The sequence below is a fragment of the Leguminivora glycinivorella genome, chromosome 5 (genome assembly GCF_023078275.1).
Source record: "Leguminivora glycinivorella isolate SPB_JAAS2020 chromosome 5, LegGlyc_1.1, whole genome shotgun sequence".
Lineage (NCBI taxonomy): Eukaryota > Metazoa > Arthropoda > Insecta > Lepidoptera > Tortricidae > Leguminivora > Leguminivora glycinivorella.
The window spans coordinates 15879259-15898824 of NC_062975.1; the positions used below are offsets into that span (position 1 = coordinate 15879259).

Here is a 19566-nt window from a genome sequence, read left to right on the forward strand (position 1 = left end):
AGTATATTCATTTATTCATAAAATTAACAATTTTACATGTCAAAGTTAAAGTTAAATTATCATAATAGTACCTCGCAACATGCGCGTATGTACATGCCTATTCGTTGAAGTTGTTGGGTCTCTCGATTGAAGTGCAGGACTTTACGAAGGAGCGTCTCATAACAATGAAACTGGTGGAGTTGTTTGAATCATATTCTCTGTCTCTAATAGGAAACTTATGATTTTACAAATTGGAGCTAAGGCTTTTATGGTCTTACAAGTTGGAACAGCCATGCTGCACCCGTCCTCCGTTAGGGTAGAAGTCCACGTGGCCGAGCGGCTGCGCTGCTCCAAGCCCGCCCAGGATCAGGGTCTCCCCGTTAGAGTGGATGACGTCCACAAAGGCAGCGTCGCCACGGTCCAGCCTCGCTCGCGGGTCTTGGAACTCGAAGAGCGGGCCGGCCGGATCTAGACCTGGGTTTATATAGCAGAGGATTAGAAAATTGATTTCATGATTAAGTAGGTAAAATAACTGCAAAATACCTACGCGGTAAGAAAAGGGAATGAGCTGATTAATTTCTTTAAACTGTAGTATCTTTATGATCAGCTGATCGCGGAAGAGTTGGGACATTTCTAGAGCATTGAACCTGCCGCTAGTTGTGTTTACCTGTAATCGACTGATATTCCGCAATTCTGATCCCGCGAAACCGGCCACGTGGGCGCCCAGGCTGAAGCCAATCAAGTGCACATCTTCAAACCGCAGGTCAATGTGCTTGGCGAACCCTGCATATAGAGAAATAAACAAATAAGTTAGTAAACAGCAAAGACATATATCCGTATAGACAGCATAAAGTCTAAGAAAAAAACGTACCTCAGTACCATACAGAAAAAGGTACGTTGTCCTAGATGGCATTACACCTTTGGGGTACGCTCAGCTAGATGGCGCTAATATTAATATTTGACATTTTAAAACATATCAAGCTAAGAATATGGGCCAAATTGTCAAAACTGAGTTTCAAAAGTTTTAAGCCTGTGTCAAGAGATGGCAGTCTATGCAATGTGATTACACATTTTACTTTGACAGTAACTCTCTATAATACTCGATCCTCTTTGGTAAACAGAGAGCCGTCACGGTCAATTGGCGAATGACAGTAACATTTTTAGTATCATTGTTTATGTACCTTCGTAGGGCCAGTTGCATCAACGACATTTGACAGACACATCATCGTCACGCAGCAGAGGTCTATGGAACTTCGCATACAATAAAATTTAACGAATGCTTTAACGGTGACAGACGGTTTGGTGCAACCGGTTCCTTAGTCTTGTAGGTTTAGTAATTGATTTTTCGAGTCTTACCTTGGAGCAGCATGGCTAGCTGCTTGCCCACGAGCCTGGTGTTGGCGGCGGCGCGGAGGTAGTTTGGCATCGTGGCTCCGCCTTCCCAGTCTACGCAGACGACGTTGCATTCTTCCTGTAATAGTACAAAAAAAAAATTAGAAACATGTGAGGATTTCAGTCCAGGAACTCCAGGATATATTGCACATTGAAAAGGACTACCTAATCTGATATTGTCACCAACGTTTTTCCAGTCTTTTCCCAAGCCGTGCACGATGCCTTCTGATATTTGTGTTGTGGCTGACCCCAATCTGCCAATATGCTCCTGACACTGTCCCCAGACACCCAGCCCCAAGCTGCTGACGCCACCGTGCCACCCGATACACCGAGACACTCACCACAGCCATAAGTGCAGACCGCATCTCGTACACCCACACGTTATCACAATTTGAGCCGAAACCATGTACGATGATACGCGTGGGCCGAGCAGCATCGAAGGCGCGCGCCGCCCAGCCCCAAGCTGCTGACATGTTGCTAGCTGACACCGCCAGCAGTGGTTGATCGCCTCTGTAAACACATTTATAATATTTAATTTAAAAAATCTTTGAATAGGTACTAAACAAATTCAACTACCTACGGTCTACCTAGCTTTAAGACGTTTGCCGCTGCCGTCACTGGAATGGGTAAAGACAGCCCATAATGATCTGAATGATTCTTTAGTCTTGCATTGTCTGTGACCACGATTTCGGTCTACATTTATCTTCTACGAGTGCCTTCCGGTGCCAGATCGTCACTCAAGGATCTCTAAGCCATGAAGAGCGGCAACGATGATTGATGTTTAAATTTATTTAATTTACCTGCTGACGGTGGAGTAGAGTAGGAAGTGCGTGCCGACTTCATGCGGCGGGCTGGGCAGCGTCTCGAGGTAGGCGAATGGACCCGAGTCCTCGAAGCAGCCAAACTCGCCGTAGCACACGCTGCCTTGCGACCTTTTGCTCCTGTAAAGAAATGTTTTAATATAAGCATATTTTAATAAGTGTGATATTTTCAAATTTCCTTACACTCAACAGAAAAGCAAAAGCAAATCAAAAGCAAATCTTCGTAATTTTTACATTCATCCCAAAAGATTATTTCACGGATGATGACATTGATGACTAACGGGGTGATTAAATCATATGTATATTTTTTTGTGAAGTAAAAAATTAATAAAGTTTTTGGTTAATTATGTGCAGCCCAAATATTTTTAAGAAGGATCGTGTTCTGTATTTTCATTTTACACACTATGTAATTTCTAAGAGGAAGAAACAGTAACCTAAATTAACTGTAACTATAATTTATTGGGAAAAGGTGTCCAGGCACAAAATAAAGATCTTTCAACTTGCGTCATCCGACGTGTTTGTTTAGGTAACTTATCTTTAAAGTTTTATGTTGTTTTTGTAACTGTCATGGTTGTCATGTCTTTGTGAGTACAATACCTAGTACATGCACGTTATTTGAATATTCATTTGCTTTGATCGAGTAGAAGGTCAAAAACTTACTGTAAACAATAAGGAGGTATCACAAATGTTTGTTATTTTATTTTTAATTTGACAGGTATAGGTTAGCAGACAACTGACTTGACTTTTAAATTTATGGTAAGTAATTCGGAAAATCATTCACGACATGCTATACATAGGCTAAATAATGAGCTGTCTATCTAGAATCTAGACAGACAGCTTATTAGCTACCTAGATTCTAGATTGTCCTTGAGGCTTCTATTGGGTATTTCAAGTTAGTGATGTTTAAATTGGTAAGTAATTAAGTATTACTCGTAACAAAACGCAAAACCTGAGAGTGGCGATAAATTAAAACACGACCGAGGGGAATGTTTTAAATCGATATGAGTTACGAATTCCCTTTTCGCATGAGTACCTATCGTTCACGTTTTACAGTACAATATCTGGGCGACCAAGCTTCGCTCGGTTCTGTTTCGTATCCTTGACATGTGTCGCCATCTAGTTCAAAAATGAATAGTACCTACATCGAGCGAAAGAATTCTCAGCCTTAACAACACAACTACTCCACACGAGATGGCGCGCATTTCGCCACAAAAACTCAAATAGTGTATTTTTCTATTAGTTTTAGCTTTGACCTGTGTCGCCATCTAGTGTTTGCAATAAATAGTACTTACATCGACCGAAAGAATTCTGTCTCAACAGTACAACTACTGCACACGAGATGGCGCGCGAAAAAACTCGAAAATTCGCGTTTTCCGGGACCTAAGGATAAGTTAGACCGATTTTTCACCCCAAAAACCCCCACATAACAAATTTCAGCGAAATCGTTAGAGCGGTTTCCGAGATCGTCAGTGTAAATAAATATATAAATAAATAAATAAATAAATAAATATACAAGAATTGCTCGTTTAAAAGTTAATAAGGTAGGTAAGGTAATGTACCTAGTGCGAAAAAAAAGTTAGCTAACACGAGTATAACAGAACAATTATTCCATTGCAGGTACCAGTAGTGGAAGTGATAATATACCTACAGAAAAAAGTTATAATACCTATTTACCTACCTAGTGGGTAGTCACGGCGCAAACTCACCTCGTTTCTCACAGATCGTTAATTAGGTGTTAGAAAAAACGAAAACTATCAGAGAACTACCTCGTTATTGTTGTATTGTCTTTATTGTCAAACATAAGTTGCGCAAGTCATGTGAGCAAACACAATTTCCGTGACGAGAGGATTGTCGATTTAATTGTACACTTACCATTGATATTCTCGTACAGCTGTATGTACCTATTCGCTTGAGACTAATTCACTTTCTGGTCTTACCACAGACACGTCGCGACAGCAATTCGTCCGCAAGATAGACTTACTAGACTAGCCCTTAAAATAGCAAAGGGACATAGGAGGCATCCGTAACCTTTGACCATATTTTTTAAGAGGATGATCAGCGTTGTTGAACGCTTGACCTCACGCCCATCCACTTTTGTTTTTTACCAATTTAAGGGCTTGAGACCACAATAGAAAGTAGGCTAACCCTTTACGCTTAAACCGTTGAACCGATTTAAATGAAATTCGGTATGGAGATAGTTTGAAGCCGGGAAAAGAAAACGTAGTTTTTGTGAATCGTCATCATTTGCATGCAGATAAACTATTTGCTTACTCTCTAGTGTAAAGTCAAGGTAAGGCTACTTGCAGTCGCAGGCGCATATCGTGGTGAATTAATGAATTTGCGCGATAGAAAGTGCTGTGGCGGAACGGTGAAAGTAATGCTTATTCGGCTTTAATTGTCTTTTTTATATCTGGGACTGTTTATTGATGGTCGTTTTAATTATTAACCTCATTCGTTTGATTATTGATCACTTAAGTGATTTGACTAGGTAATAGTATTGCTAGTAAGAAATACTTATTTCGATAGATATCGATCGTTTTAAGAATTGACTATAAGTAATGGTTGGAAGGAGGGTCACTATAACATTGTATTTATGTGATGGTATTGATGATGATGATAGTAACTTCATTTTGTTCATATAGACGCCATACAAATATAATTTGGCCCGACTGCGACTCTTGCTCTATTGCGCTCTTGGTTTGAAATGCTTGCGTGACATGTAGAACTCGTCCGACACGACACAGAACAGCGACATCTAGTGACGATTTAGAAAACTCACCTTCTTCTGATTCTCGACTGATTGGATAAACTCTTACCGTGTTCTGGCTCTCTTCTGCTGCCGTATTTTCATCGAGGCGCGGACGGCGGCAAGAATCTGCGTAATGACGTTCATCTTGTGCGGCTTGTGCCTCCTCGGTCGGAGTCAGCGCGGAACAGCGACATCTCTCGACTGATTGGGTAAACTCGGTGAGAGTTTGTTCTAGCTCTCTTCTGTTCCCATATCTCCATCGAGGCGCGAACGGCGGCAAGAATCTGCATCGTGACGTTCGTTTTGTGCCTCCTCGGTCGGAGTCAGCGCGGAACAGCGACATCTCTCGACCGATTGGGTAAACTCTCACCATGTTCTAGCTCTCTTCTGTTCCCATATCTCCATCGAGGTGGCTTGTGCCGTTTCGTTCGTTGATCGGTTCAATCGGCAAGAGATCTGCGTCGTCAGACGTTCGTCTTGTGCCTCCTCGGTCGCTCTCGGTCGGTCAGCGCGGAACAACTAAATGAGCGACATTCTCTCGACTGATTGGGTAAACTCTCACCTTGTTCTAGCTCTCTTCTGTTCCCATATCTTCATCGAGGCGCGGACGGCGGCAAGCATTTCCGCATCGTGGCGTTCGTCCAGCGACTCCTCGGTCGGGGTGGCGAGACGCCCGGCACCGCGCCATGACTCCAATTCCGCATCTACAAATAAATATTACCTTATTTTAATATCCAATTTCAAAATTTTATTTATTTCTTTAATCTTTATTGCACAAAAAAATAAAGTACAAATGGCGGACTTAATGCCACAGAGCATTCTCTACCAGTCCAGAAAGATTAAGTAGGTGCAGTGTCTTAAATAAAAAGAAGGAAAAGGAAACTGTAACATGACTAAACTATGGATGAATGAATATTATAATATTATTAACTAATTACATTGATATACCTAAATATACCCTAGTCTTACCCACTTTATGCTACACTAGCTTTTGCCCGCGGCTTCGCTCGTGTTAATTAGAAAATTGCGGAATGCACCATACAAATTTTCGCCCCCCATTTTAAGGAAGCGGGGTGTTAGAAAGAGGCAAAGTAGCCTATGTCACTCTTCATCCCTTCAACGGTTTGCCATAAAAGACGGACAAACACACACTTTCCCATTTATAATAATTATATTATAGTATTAATAAGTTACTAACAACAGATCTTTCACTTGTCCACAAAACGACAAATACCTACGCTTTATTTCACTAATTACTAATAAGTTACTACGTACCTAAAACTCCGAAGAATAGTAGGTACGTGCCATGCGACTACACAGGCGGGTGCGTGGCGCCCCTCAGCCACTTGTTACCTCGAGCCAACAGATAGCGGGTAGGTACTTAACGCGCGACCGCCAGGGAGTGACGTAGGCGGCCTACGTCACTCGCTACGGTAGGCCTGATCCGACCCCATTATATCATATCACAAAAAACGCGATGTAGGAAATGAGCGTTCAACGTACAGCGACATCTATCGGCAAATTAAGTAAACTAATGTGCGCGAGCTTAGGAAGATGATCTTTATGTGATAATTATTTATTGCGTGTACACCGATTTTAAAGGTCCACAGAGGTACACATAATTCAGTGTAAAATGTTTAAGGTACGTAAATATATGTTTAAGGTAGGTGTACTTTTATTTCCGGTGAAAACAAATTTCGTAGTTTTTTTTATGGGCATGTGTTTTGTTTGTTTTAGAATGCCACGAAAACCCAAGAAGAAATATTGTTATTGAATAAATTAATATGATGATAATTACTGAAAAAATACCAGGATGAATTCTTAGTAAAATTGCTAAGAAAGGTGAGTTCATGTATTATATTATTTAAGTCTGGGAAACAAGTTTTGTCACTACTTATCCTATGGTAACAACCAAATATACTTTAGAAACAGGTATAATCGTATTGTTGTTATCAACCAACAAATTATACTATAGTTCAATATTACTGTATAGTCATTCATATTCATCATTCACTTATCTTTGATCTTCATATTCTTCATTCAACTGTAGGTAATTAATTTGATTAGCTGGTCATCGTTACAAATCTTTTGTGATATTAATTCAATGTCTACTAGGGCTTGCAATATCGGACGATTTTCAATTCCGGAACTGGTTTTCGAGATTGGACTTCAATTCCGGAATTCCGGAACTAGTTCCGGAATTGAACAATTTTTTTTGGTTTGGTTTTCTGGTGGGTTTTTGATGAAATAATACAATTTTAAATTGAAATTTACTATAAATCGACGTTTAAGACAATAACTCCATACCTGAAAGGCATATAACACTGAAATTTTCATTTTAGTAATTTTACAGGAAAGCCCATTTTGTGTCAAAATCGGTCTTGCTAGAACTACTACAGTTAACGATACAAACGAGGTTTTAGTGCCAGTTTTTTTATAGTGGTCAACGTTAAAGGTATTTTTTTATCCATTGACCATCGAAATAATATAAAAGTAATAATTTACAAGAATGGCATAACGTCTTGTTCACATAACTGTAATAAAAGAAATATTGAATTACCTTTATCAGACTCGAGTATTGACAAAAGATATCCAAGCTAGCCCAAAAAGACAGATTTTATGATTTATTCCTATTTATTTATTTATTTACGACCGGTCTGGCGCAGTCGGTAGTGACCCTGCATGCTACGCCGCGGTCCCGGGTTCGAATCCCGGTAAGGGCATTTATTTGTGTGATAATTATTTATATATTATATATATCGTTGTCTGAGTACCCACAACACAAGCCTTCTTGAGCTTACCGTGGGACTCAGTCAATTTGTGTAAGAATGTCCTATAATATTTATTTGTATGTCTTTCCCATAATATTTATTATTATTATTATTATTCCTAGGTACCTGTATGTACACCTTAATTTTTTGTAAAAAAATAAATCATTCTTTTCATATTCATCATTTTCCATACATTTGCTTCTCAAATCTTTTGATTTTGCGGTAAGTGGCACTTAGATAGAGTTTAGTAAAATATGCACACGTCGTTGTGAAAAGTGTATTAAGTAAAGTAACTACGACGTTATGCTTGTGAATGAATGTAATACCAAATACTACGATTTGCGTCTGAACTTAAGACTTTATGCCTAAAATCATCATATCAGCCTTTTATCGCCCACTGCTGAGCATAGGCCTCTCTAAAATATTCAGTGCTATGAGAAAAGAAGTAAAACTTCGGGTTTATGCCGCTTTAATACCGATTAATTTAGATTATTATACTGAAATTTAAGTTCGATCTACTAAATTGAGCATAAATAACGCTAATAAAATAAGAATATACTTACCTAATGTTATTTATTTATATTTAATTGTCCTTCAGTATTTGAGCATAACACTCAACTCCCGGCTAGTAATTTTAAATTATCACAAAACACAACTTTCTACAACAAATATTTACTTTAAACTGATTATATATTTCAGTTATTAGCTAAAACAATTGAGAGCAAAACCAGAAAGTGATAATGGTTTAATATTAGCGGGTTAAAACTACACTATCTCGCTCTAAATAGCCCTGGATGCAACCTTTTGGTCATAAAATAGACACTACCTGAATCCGAGCAGTTTCTAACTTAATGAATTTACCTATCTTTTAAAGACGCGGTGGTAGTTTTGTAAAATAATCAAGCTGATATTACACGTTTTCGTCCAAAAATATATCTTTGTCAATTCCGGAATTTTCGAGATTATGTGTTTCAATTCCGGAACTGTAATATAATGTCTACTAAGCTATATAATCGACAAAAAGAATATTTATTTGTTATACAAGGGGGCAAAGTTGTATTTTAATGCCGAGTGTGGAATTGAAAAACGAGCAAGTGAAAGGATTCTATAGTTGAAGAATAGAATCCTGAACTTGCGAGAGTTGCGAGTTTTTTAACACACGAGAAAAAATACATTTGCACCCGAGTGTAACACAAAACTTTTCCCCTCACTATAGTGAGGAAACTAGAACGCAAAAAATGCGTTTATCACTGCTTCCAGTAGTTCCACAGGTGGTAAATCATCTTTATTACTAGATACTAGATTCACCTACTTTTATCAATTTTAAAGCAGTTAGTTTGACTTTATTCATGGTCAAATTACTTTACCCACTAGTGGATAAAATGCGTTTTTACCCGCTGGTATTAAAGGACAAAACACGTGTTTCCGAGCCAGTGAGGGGAACACAGATAAGTATTTATTGGTTTAATAAAACATGAAAATGGGATTGTCAATTGTTGAAAGCACACGTTGCTTGATCCACGTCAATAAAAGACTAGATGAGCGGGGTGTGAATGTATAAATTACACTGTGAGTATTTTTCTATGTCACTTTTCCTAAAACCTTTCTGAAAACCAGTTCACAATGATCAAGGAATTTCTAGAAAGTTTGGAAGATCCAAACAGACCACTTTTTGGTCCAAACTATTGGCTTCTAAATAAAATCGGGATGCTCTTACCCAAAAACCGGATGGATAGAATTTGGAAAATAATCATACACGAGATTGCAACGTTTTTCGTATTTACCCAATACATGGAACTCTTTGTAATAGGATCAGACTTAGATCTCGTTTTGATGAATTTGAAAATATCTATGTTAAGCACCGTTTGTGTGATTAAAGCGAATACCTACATGTGTATTTTGGCAAGAGAATTGGCGTCAAATCATTGAATTGATTACATAACTGAAGCTGATAAGTTTGAAAGGGATAATCATAATACACAATGGCCGCGACGCCGCGAGATAGATGACACGTTTTGTTAATTGTATTAATGACATAAGGACAGGTAGTCTATCTCATTTCATTTAGGCATTAAAGGAAATATAATCAACACATACACGAGATATTGTCGTCGTGTAACTTATTTCTACTGGGTGTTGGTATTTACTACCATTACTACTCGTACACCATTAATGAAGTATTTTTCATCGGAGAATTTTCATCTGATATTATAAATAATTTGCTGTAATATGTTTAATTTTTGTTATTTTTTAATAGTTTTACTCTACATTTCGCGGCGAAAATAATAATGTAATATTACTGAGAAGGTGTATTGTGAAGGTGTATTCCGTGTGGTGACGGGTTAAGAATTTCACCACCCCCTTTCTTCCCGTATAGGTGTAGTAGAAGTCGACTGTGGGATATGGGTTAAATTGAAGTGTGGCGTAGGCGAGAGGCTGGCAACCTGTCACTGTAATGTCACAATTTGGATTTCTTTCAACCCCTTTTTAAAAATCCAATATGTTTCTTATTTCTCTCAAAACTATAGAGTCGGGCCAAGATGTGTTGGCATTGGCAACGATTTTGATAGCCCTGCCTCTGCTAGGCTTAATTAAGTAAATGTTTGACGTTTTCATGTTAGGTAGGTACATTACGATACAAGTGCGAAAATGATTTTTGCACACTAGTGCACTACAAAAAGCACTATTTGTAGGTACTGAGAAATAACTTTTGCACCGGCGAGGCTGTCAAAATCGTTGCCAACTTATCTTGGTGGGTTAACCCTCCATTTTCGTTGGTGCAAGTGGCTCTAAGAAATTCACTAGCTACCTATTTTTAAAAGTGGGAAAGCTTAATAACCGGGTTATCTTAGGCGCCAGTACCTTATTATGTAACAGACTATTTCGGTTTTTAGGGTTCCGTAGTCAACTAGGAACCCTTATAGTTTCGCCATGTCTGTCTGTCCGTCCGTCCGTCCGTCCGCGGATAATCTCAGTAACCGTAAGCACTAGAAAGCTGAAATTTGGTACCAATATGTATATCAATCACGCCAACAAAGTGCAAAAATAAAAAATGGAAAAAAATATTTTATTAGGGTACCGCCCCTTACATGTAAAGTGGGGGCTGATATTTTTTTTATTTCATTCCAACCCCAACGTGTGATATATTGTTGGATAGGTATTTAAAAATGAATTTTAAGGGTTTACTAAGATCGCGTTTTGATAATATTAATATTTTCGGAAATAATCGCTCTTAAAGGAAAATAAAGTGCGTCCCCCCCCTCTAACTTTTGAACCATAAGTTTAAAAAATATGAAAAAAATCACAAAAGTAGAACTTTATAAAAACTTTCTAGGAAAATTGTTTTGAACTTGATAGGTTCAGTAGTTTTTGAGTAAAATACGGAAAACTACGGAACCCTACACTGAGCGTGGCCCGACACGCTCTTGGCCGGTTTTTCTTTTATGCCGCCTTTCTATAGTGGCGCTTGCCATACTATACCGTATATCAATTCACTATCGGCGTGAGCCACAGACCAACCCCTATAGACATCTATTACAAGACGACTCGCGGTGGCCAGCCTTCCTAGTATTTGCACTGATATAAGCGCGGGCGCTCGCCGTGCCCGATCAGTATCGACCAAGTAACAGACCCGAAAGCAGCGCGTGTTTTTCGCACAAAAAAATTGGAAAAGGGTATTTTGATGCCTTAAAGATGTCCACCTGTAGTGTGAAATGGTGTGGAAAGGTAACAAGAAGCTCAAATTTAAAAACAGACGGCATTACATTCCACAAATAAGTCATTTATTCAGAGCCGGCATATAATTCTGTCCCTTTTCATCTGGCGCGACTGCCCGCCGTCCTTGAAACGGCCAATCACTTAACACATTCCCCGCCCGCTCCTCGCACCCCAAACACTGGTGACTCGTATCGCGAACCAAATATACAAGACTGCCACTCTATAGGAGGTTCTCTGTGGCGTGAGCAAATGCTAGAAGCAAATATGTACATAATATAATGATTAAAACTGACTGTCTGACAACAAAAGCTCAAAATATGTGCATTGCGAAGCTCCTTGTACAGTCGCTATCTGATATATCGGAGCGGGGAAAGTGCTCACAAATATCGGAACATACATCGGTCGCAATTTGTCCCCTTCGACGGCGACTGTACCATTTCTAAAGAAGAAATCAATAGACAATATTGCGCACTAAAAGGTTTTGGTAGTTGATGAGATCATTTCAAACAGATCTGATCAATGTACTCGTTAGTGCGTTTTCACATTATTCGATCCGATATCGGAACTATCGGAAGTCGGAAGGATTTCAAAGGCAAAAATCAAAGATGGCGGCTTAAATGTATGGGATATCGGTCCGACATCCGATATCGGATCGGATAATGTGAAAACGCACTTAGATTTGTATCACTTCGAGTCTTATCAAGGTAATACCACAACCAGTTCTAAATATTATCAAATTGTTTTCTCAGAATCGGGCTCCCGGAGTAAGTACCTATGCTATTGGCAATCTAAGTATGTATCAAAATATGTTTTTGTCGTGTGATAGCATTTTTCTTATTGTATATACTGTATAGTAACAGCCATTCGATGACTGTATCTAAATAAACCTATAGGCAATAGATAGCCGCCTATTTTCAGTTGGTCGACTCTGTAACAATTTGTATGTTAAAGGAAAGAAATGCAATACAACTATTTGTGACAAACAGCCCAAGCGCCCGCATTAGAGTCCGTCAAAGCGAACTGCACCGAATTTTCATAGAATAGTTATTTGTTATACAAGGGGGCAAAGTTGTATTTTAACGCCGAGTGTGGAATTGAAAAACGAGCAAGTGAAAAGATTCTATAGTTGAACCACGAGCGAAGCGAGTGGTTCAAGAATAGAATCCTGAACTTGCGAGTTTTTACCACACGAGAAGTAAAATACATTTGCACCCGTGTGTAACACAAAACTTTTCCCCTCACTATATAGCGAGGAAACTACAACGCAAAAAATGCGTTTATCACTGCTTCCAGTAGTTCCACAGGTGGTAAATCATCTTTATTACTAGATTCACCTACTTTTATCAATTTTAAAGCAGTTAATTTGACTTTATTCAAGGTCAATTTACTTTACCCACTAGTGGATAAAATGCGTTTTTACCCGCTGGTATTAAAGGACAAAACACGTGTTTCCGAGCTAGTGAGGGGAAAATACATTTCCGAGCTTCATTGTTACCAAATCCATGCAGAGTTATGTTGGTCCCACTCTGCAAATATTGATTCGTCAATTCACCGAGAGAATTAGCTTTATTTACACAACAATTAATAGTGTACAGATGTAGAATTTTATACCTCGAGACAGAGCCAGTAACCTGAATGTGCAGTAGTTTTTGCGCGGCCTTGTGGCCTAAAGGGCAGTATGTGGCTCAGTAGGCTCGCTGCGAAAGCAGGCCGCTCCAGGTAGGGTGGGAAACTCAGACCATGGTTCAATGGATTATGAACGGCCGTTCCCAGAACCGCTCAGATTTCTTATGGTAATAAAATGATTGGATTGATATGCGATTCTGAATTGTGTCTTAAAATGGTTTTGACTATGTATGGATAACGGTTTTTTGTGTAAGTTAATTACTAATTAATTAGGTATGGGGGTCTCGCAGAATCAAGTGAACTTTTAACGATTTATACAAAAGTTTCAGCTGCCCCGTTGACTGTGCGTCGGTCTATAAACGAATATGGCTTGAAAATTGGACAGTCACCGGCATAAATAAGTGATGATTCTTTTAATCCCTTGTTGCTTTTAATCGTTTGACAATTTCGTGTGACATTTCAAACAAGACGTTAAAGTGATAAGGTATAGAAATCGTTACATATTTATCCCGGTGACTGGACACACGTTTCGGTTTCCGTCGAAGCAGATTATTTCAAGTTAATAACAATGTGCACTAGTAACGCGTATGTGTACCTATACTTATAATTAGTATCATCAAGTCGCATGTCGCATGCAATACCTTTAGGCCTATTATATCTGCTGGAAAACACTGGTTTTATCGGAGACCACGGGGGGAGAACGTCTTCCTCGAAACGTAGAGGTTAGTTTCTAAATGGTTAAATAGATGTGGATTGTTGTTGGTACGAGTAAAAACTTGTTGATGTTGATTTATAAACCTAATTGCGTTTGAAAGAACTCAAGATGAGCATGAAAGTGCACTATTGTAAACCATCCTGTTTCGTCGACCAATTACGACACACCGTGACGACTCCAATCCGGGCCCGGAGCCCTAACTGGAAAAGCATTGTTCGGCTAAGCCTCTTATTGCGCAACTAGTGATGACATCCCATTGTCGGCCTAAAGACGTTTCGTCTCGAATTGCTGTTAAAGAGGTATTGTAAGAGCATTGCGTCAGTGCGCTTTCGGAAAAAGTACAAGGAAATTGACGGATATTGTGGTGGAAAAACGACGGTGACACTGCAACAATAACGCAGTTCTGCTGTTATCTGCGGGCCTAGCACACTAGTCTGATATGGCTTATCGTCACGTGATAGGCTATATCACGCTACCATGCTTGGCCGCCTGCACGCCATATTTGAAGAAAACAGTCTATTTCTTAGGTATATCTGCCATCAAACAACAACAGTAACGTGTTGTTATGTTTTACATTTTCTCACTTCCTATTCTGGTATCGGCTTATTGAATCGTCCTGTTCGTTTTATGTCACGCTCTTAATTTCGTTCTATTCTGTTTTCGTCACCCGCTCATCATTTATCACTTTCGTCAGTAGTCTTTGATCATATAAGTTCTTCATTGTCGAGTCTTTTTCTTGTTTCGACTCATTCGAACGAACCCTTATAATTATTGACGTCTAGATAATAGTAAAATTCGCCATTCAGTGTCTAGAATGACTAGAATCCGATTCAGATGAGCATTGTTTGTGATTGATCTTTAAGGTCATGTCAAAACCATGTTACAGCCGTAACAAATTGTTAATGAGATTCGGGCTCGAGACCATAAGCAAGACAAAACACAAAATAAAATGTGTGTCTGAACAAAAATAAATAATAAAGTAAGTAGGTAGGTATCTTATGGGCCATTTTTTTCAAAGTTATCCACCCCACTTTTTGTAACATAGGTATTTTTTACGCGATTCATACTCAGAATGGCGAGGTCTTTCGATCCTGATAGGAGAAAAAAATGCTCCAAGATTTCCATACATTTTTCAGACCTTCCATACTTATTAAAGCGCTCTGTAACTGCTCTGTAATTAAAGCGCTCTGCACTTTATTGTAATAAAATAGTTAATTGTGTTTGACGTTAAATTTTAACCCCCTTATTCATAAACGTTCACTAAAGCCGATAAAGTTCGTTTGCCCCTTTCCGACGTATTGGTCTGATAGAAAGGGACAAACGAACTTTTCCCCTCATAGCTCGGCACGTGTTTTGTAACTTTAATACCAGCGGAACGTTTATCCAATAAGGGTAAAGTAATTTGATGAACTAACCTACTTAGTAAAACAACAAAGAATTTACATTTATTCAATTAATTAAAACGTTAATACAATAAATCCTTAATTACTAACAATTTTACTTCATAATTCAGGATTCTATCAACTAAATAAATTAAAATCCTTTCACAAATAATTCCACTCGGAAAATAACCTAAATAACTATAACTAACTAAATCCACCTCGAGTCCCGGTCCGACACGTCAAAGCGAGCTGGAACACGATCCCGGCTTCGCTTGATCGCTTTTTCTTTAGTGTATGGTAAGTATCTATTTCAGTTTATAACTTTAGTGTACTTACGTAGTTATAATTATAACCAACGGAAGCGGCGAGATGATCATGGAACTCAAGCTACTATAATTATGTCTTATTGAAACAAAGACTGAATAATTCATTAAAATTAATCCTTGATCTAATTAAGTTGTTTAGTCTATATCGTATTGCAGTGATTCATAATCGGAAATGTGTACTGTAAACTAGCAATTACGTCTATCATGCCCGTGAGCATTCCGAGTATACAGAGGTTAAACTTAATAAAAAAATGATTTTGGTACGGTTTTACTCTCACTATCAGGTGGATGGTATGTTTGTTTGCCACCGACGTGGTATAAAGAAAAACTTACATTTAGCTGTGACGAGCGAGGCAGCGGCGAGGGGCGCGAGCAGCCGCCACACGAGTGCAGCCATCCATACGGTCCGGCATTCACGACCTGTCGACAATTTTATAAATATACAAAGAGGAAACTGACTGACAGACTAACACATCAACACACAGCCGAAACCTCTGGTCCTGGAGATTCCAGGCACGTAGGTCCCTTATATAAGGTGTAGAGGAGCACTAAGAACGGATTTTTCAAAATTCACCTTCTAAGGGGGTGAAATGGGGGTCCAAAGTTTGTATGGGAAAACTAGATTAGATTAGTAGTTATTATATATAGTTTTCGTGTGATGATGATTTTTTTATGCGATAGGAGCAAACGAGTAGACAGGTCGCCTGATGGTAATCGGAAGTGGTCACTGCCGGCCGTGGACACCTGAAACACCAGAAGGTCGGAGGTGCGTTGCCGACCTTCAAGATGGGTGTACGCCTTTATCTGTTTTTAGGTTTATGGGTAAAGATCTCATAGACATAATATTAAGGATAAGGACAGACAACAATGAGTTAGGTAGGACCCCTGAATCTAAGTTTACAATCAATGACCATGACGTTTGTGCTATCGAGAAACCCCTATATAGTCGAGAAACCTATTCTAAAACTACAAAAACATGGCAAAAACTCAAGAGGGATACCGACTCGTCGCGCAAACAATTATTAATTAATTAAATGCAAGAATTAGCATCTCCGGAAACCGGTGCACGCAAGCACATCATCCTAACGATCATCGATCACAATGGTCCTTCATAAAAAACGTGGTAATTGCTAATTCAAGATTTTGCGGTGAGATAATCTAACCGCATATTTCAGGCGTAAGAAAACTCGCGCAAAACATGAAATCGTTCGGAGTTTACGTGTATACCGAGGTGTTCAAGAAGTAGAACTACACGAGCTTTTTCCATCGTCCCCATTCTACCATTAGGCTTTTAAACGCAGGGCCGGTTTCCACCATCACTTTACCTCTAGATATTTCACCAAGCCGCACCACGAAGCGCTTTGCTTCTTCTTTTTAACTCCCGACGCAAAAACGACGAGGTGTTCTAAGTTTGACGTGTCTGTCTGTCTGTCTGTGTGTGTGTCTGTCTGTGGCACCGTAGCACGGATGAACCGATTTAGATGTAGTTTTTTGTTTGAAAGCTAAGTTATTTGAGCCGGGGTTCGAAATCGAAAGTCGCACGCTCTTACCACTAGGCCACCAGCGCGCATATTATCCAGCTCATATAACCCAATAACTTAAAAATCAAGGGTGCAGCAAGGCAACTTCTGGGCGGGCGAGTTCCATCGTAGGCCACGTCTTCGCCTCAGCTAGCCGAGCCTTAGGCCTTGAGTATGTTATACTTAAGTAAATTATTATCATATTAGAAGAAAAAAAAAACAGTTCCAACTGTACTCGAGAAATCGGCGAACCTGCCATTTGAAGTCTGTTAATAGTTAAGAGATTACCTACTGAGGTTACCTAACTGCAGCTGTTGTATAAAGTCGTCAGTCATATTTAGATTTAAGATATGTTAATTCGAGTAACTATTCATAACTTGAGGCATGCCTCGTTACATAAGGACTAGAACTTCCTATTTATTATATCATTAGTATCAATTTCCTGGTTCCTGATTGCTTAGCTGGCTGTCAAATTAAGAAGGTATAAATTACAAGATGCATACAACCATTGTTTTGGAGCAGCATAGCTGTTATTTTCATTACTCATCAGGCGCGAGCCAACATCGCTTCAAGTAAATCAATTTTAGGCAAGCCGGTGGGAAACGGCTTGTATTGACCAGCCGCTGATGTTACCTAATTACTTATTTCTGAGTAAGTCGTTCAGTTTGGGAAATGGCGAAAATCTGTTCTCTGCAGCTCGCATTTCTCCTCGAATTTTCGTAAAGTTTCAATATCGGGATTCGTTGGACTACTAACAATGAACACTGAACGATATCCTGTCATTTATTCGGTGAAGAAGGAGCCATAATCAGTAGGTAACCTTCGAGACTCCCGACCTCAGATTGGGTATTTATTTAGGTAACTTATCTCTTGCTATATCCTCGACTCAAATAAGTAGGGTTTCGCTTGTGACCCCTTCACATATAATTTGGAACAGCGTTTAAACTGGTACGAATGAACCAAACGCTCGTCTCAACTCCGAGTATTGGCGTCTGTGTTTTCGAGTGATGTATGGCATAATAATAGGTTTGCGACACGGATTCCGTTTCGTAGCTAGGTGTCCACTGAATGCAAACGGCCACAAAACAGGCGTTTATTGCTTATCCACTTAGTACGTTGTAATGGTTGTAAGGAAAACCATTAATGTAATATTTTAATTATGGGTCGTATGGCCAGTATTATCGTAGTTATTATGGCTTTACTACTACTAGTAACTAGTAATAGCTTCTTTATGGTGTAGGTGATAAACGAACAGATGAATCGCTTGATGATAAGCAAGTCATCAATCCTTGAGAGAGGCCCATCATAGTTTATAAGTGCACTGCTGGTGAAAAATGATCAAAATGATAACTAAATAAACGTAACTATATCAAGGAAACATTTTTTTTCCGGATTGGGCATGGCATTGTTTTTATTTAGGACATGAACTTAGATAAGAACAAGAACTGATACCTACAATACAATACAATACAATACAATACAAAGCATTTATTCATGGTAAACACACATAAAAAAAATACAAACAAATGGTTATAAAAAAAAAATACAGTATAAATATTGTTTACCACGAAATGGTCCCGCCTCAGCATATTGCTAACCATAAGGTCAGCGCTGATCTTCCGTCGAGACCATTTGTGGGCCATGGACGCAAACGTGCAGCACGGCCTATAATTTGAACTTTAATAAATAATGTTATAATTATGCTGATGTCTAAGAAAGTTAGTGCTCAAATCGCCATACATCTAAATATGTCAAGTTTTAAAGACTACAATCGCTTGTTTTATATTTTGCTAACATTTCGGTATCGCGCACAAATGATCGTGTTTACTGGTAACGTGCAATTTTAGCGAAAGGTACGCTTGAATTACGTCATTGAAAGAGCCTAAGTGCCATGGAAAAAGAACAACCATAGGCTGTTTTGAAGGCAAGCCTTAAGAGCGTTATAACATTTCGGCGTCGGGCGAAATTAGGTATTTTACCCGCCGCGCGAGCCCAATATGCCGACCCTTTCTAGCACGTCTTATCACTCGCTCGCACTACAATAATGGACAAAACAATCTTGATCCTTTCTATGGAATTTTGATAACAACCACAATCTACTATCTCGATATAAACTTTTGGTTTCTAATAAACATTATTTTGTACGAAAATACGAGAATATAGCGCGAAATAATATCAATTATGTTAAAATTTATTTAAAAAATTAAAGTAATAATTATAAAAGTAGATCCCATCCCAAATATTTGCTTTTGTTATATGATAAGTATTAGAGTAAAGTATAATTATATTAATATGATGATAAAATAAGACAAATACAATTCTAATTACTTCAAGGTGGTGCTCAGGGTCTGATGATGGAGCCAGATGGTGGTCACCAATACCAATAAACAATATGACTATACAACTTCGTGGTTTACATGTCATTCTAGCATTTTCACTTTCACATTTCAAGTGCATATACCACGAGTATAGGTTTTCGGGTGTGCTGATTTAAAAATTAATGACCGATTTGGAATCTGACATTGCTGACTGTCACTTTGACACAAAAGTCGTCATGGGTGTCGTAAA

The 19566-nt window shown here is 38.8% G+C and overlaps 1 protein-coding gene across 1 annotated transcript in view; it reads right to left on the reverse strand.

Moving 5' to 3' along the window:
- The window catches only part of LOC125226102, a 61809-nt gene that overhangs the window by 4133 nt on the left and 38110 nt on the right, over positions 1-19566 (reverse strand). Inside the window, exons 2-8 of the mRNA XM_048129961.1 lie at positions 15812-15898; positions 5504-5645; positions 2172-2312; positions 1713-1881; positions 1336-1450; positions 631-762; positions 258-453 (exon numbers count right to left, since the gene is read on the reverse strand). Coding sequence (XP_047985918.1) covers positions 258-453; positions 631-762; positions 1336-1450; positions 1713-1881; positions 2172-2312; positions 5504-5645; positions 15812-15875 — 959 coding nt within the window. The 5' untranslated portion in view covers positions 15876-15898. The remainder of the gene's footprint in view (positions 1-257; positions 454-630; positions 763-1335; positions 1451-1712; positions 1882-2171; positions 2313-5503; positions 5646-15811; positions 15899-19566) is intronic.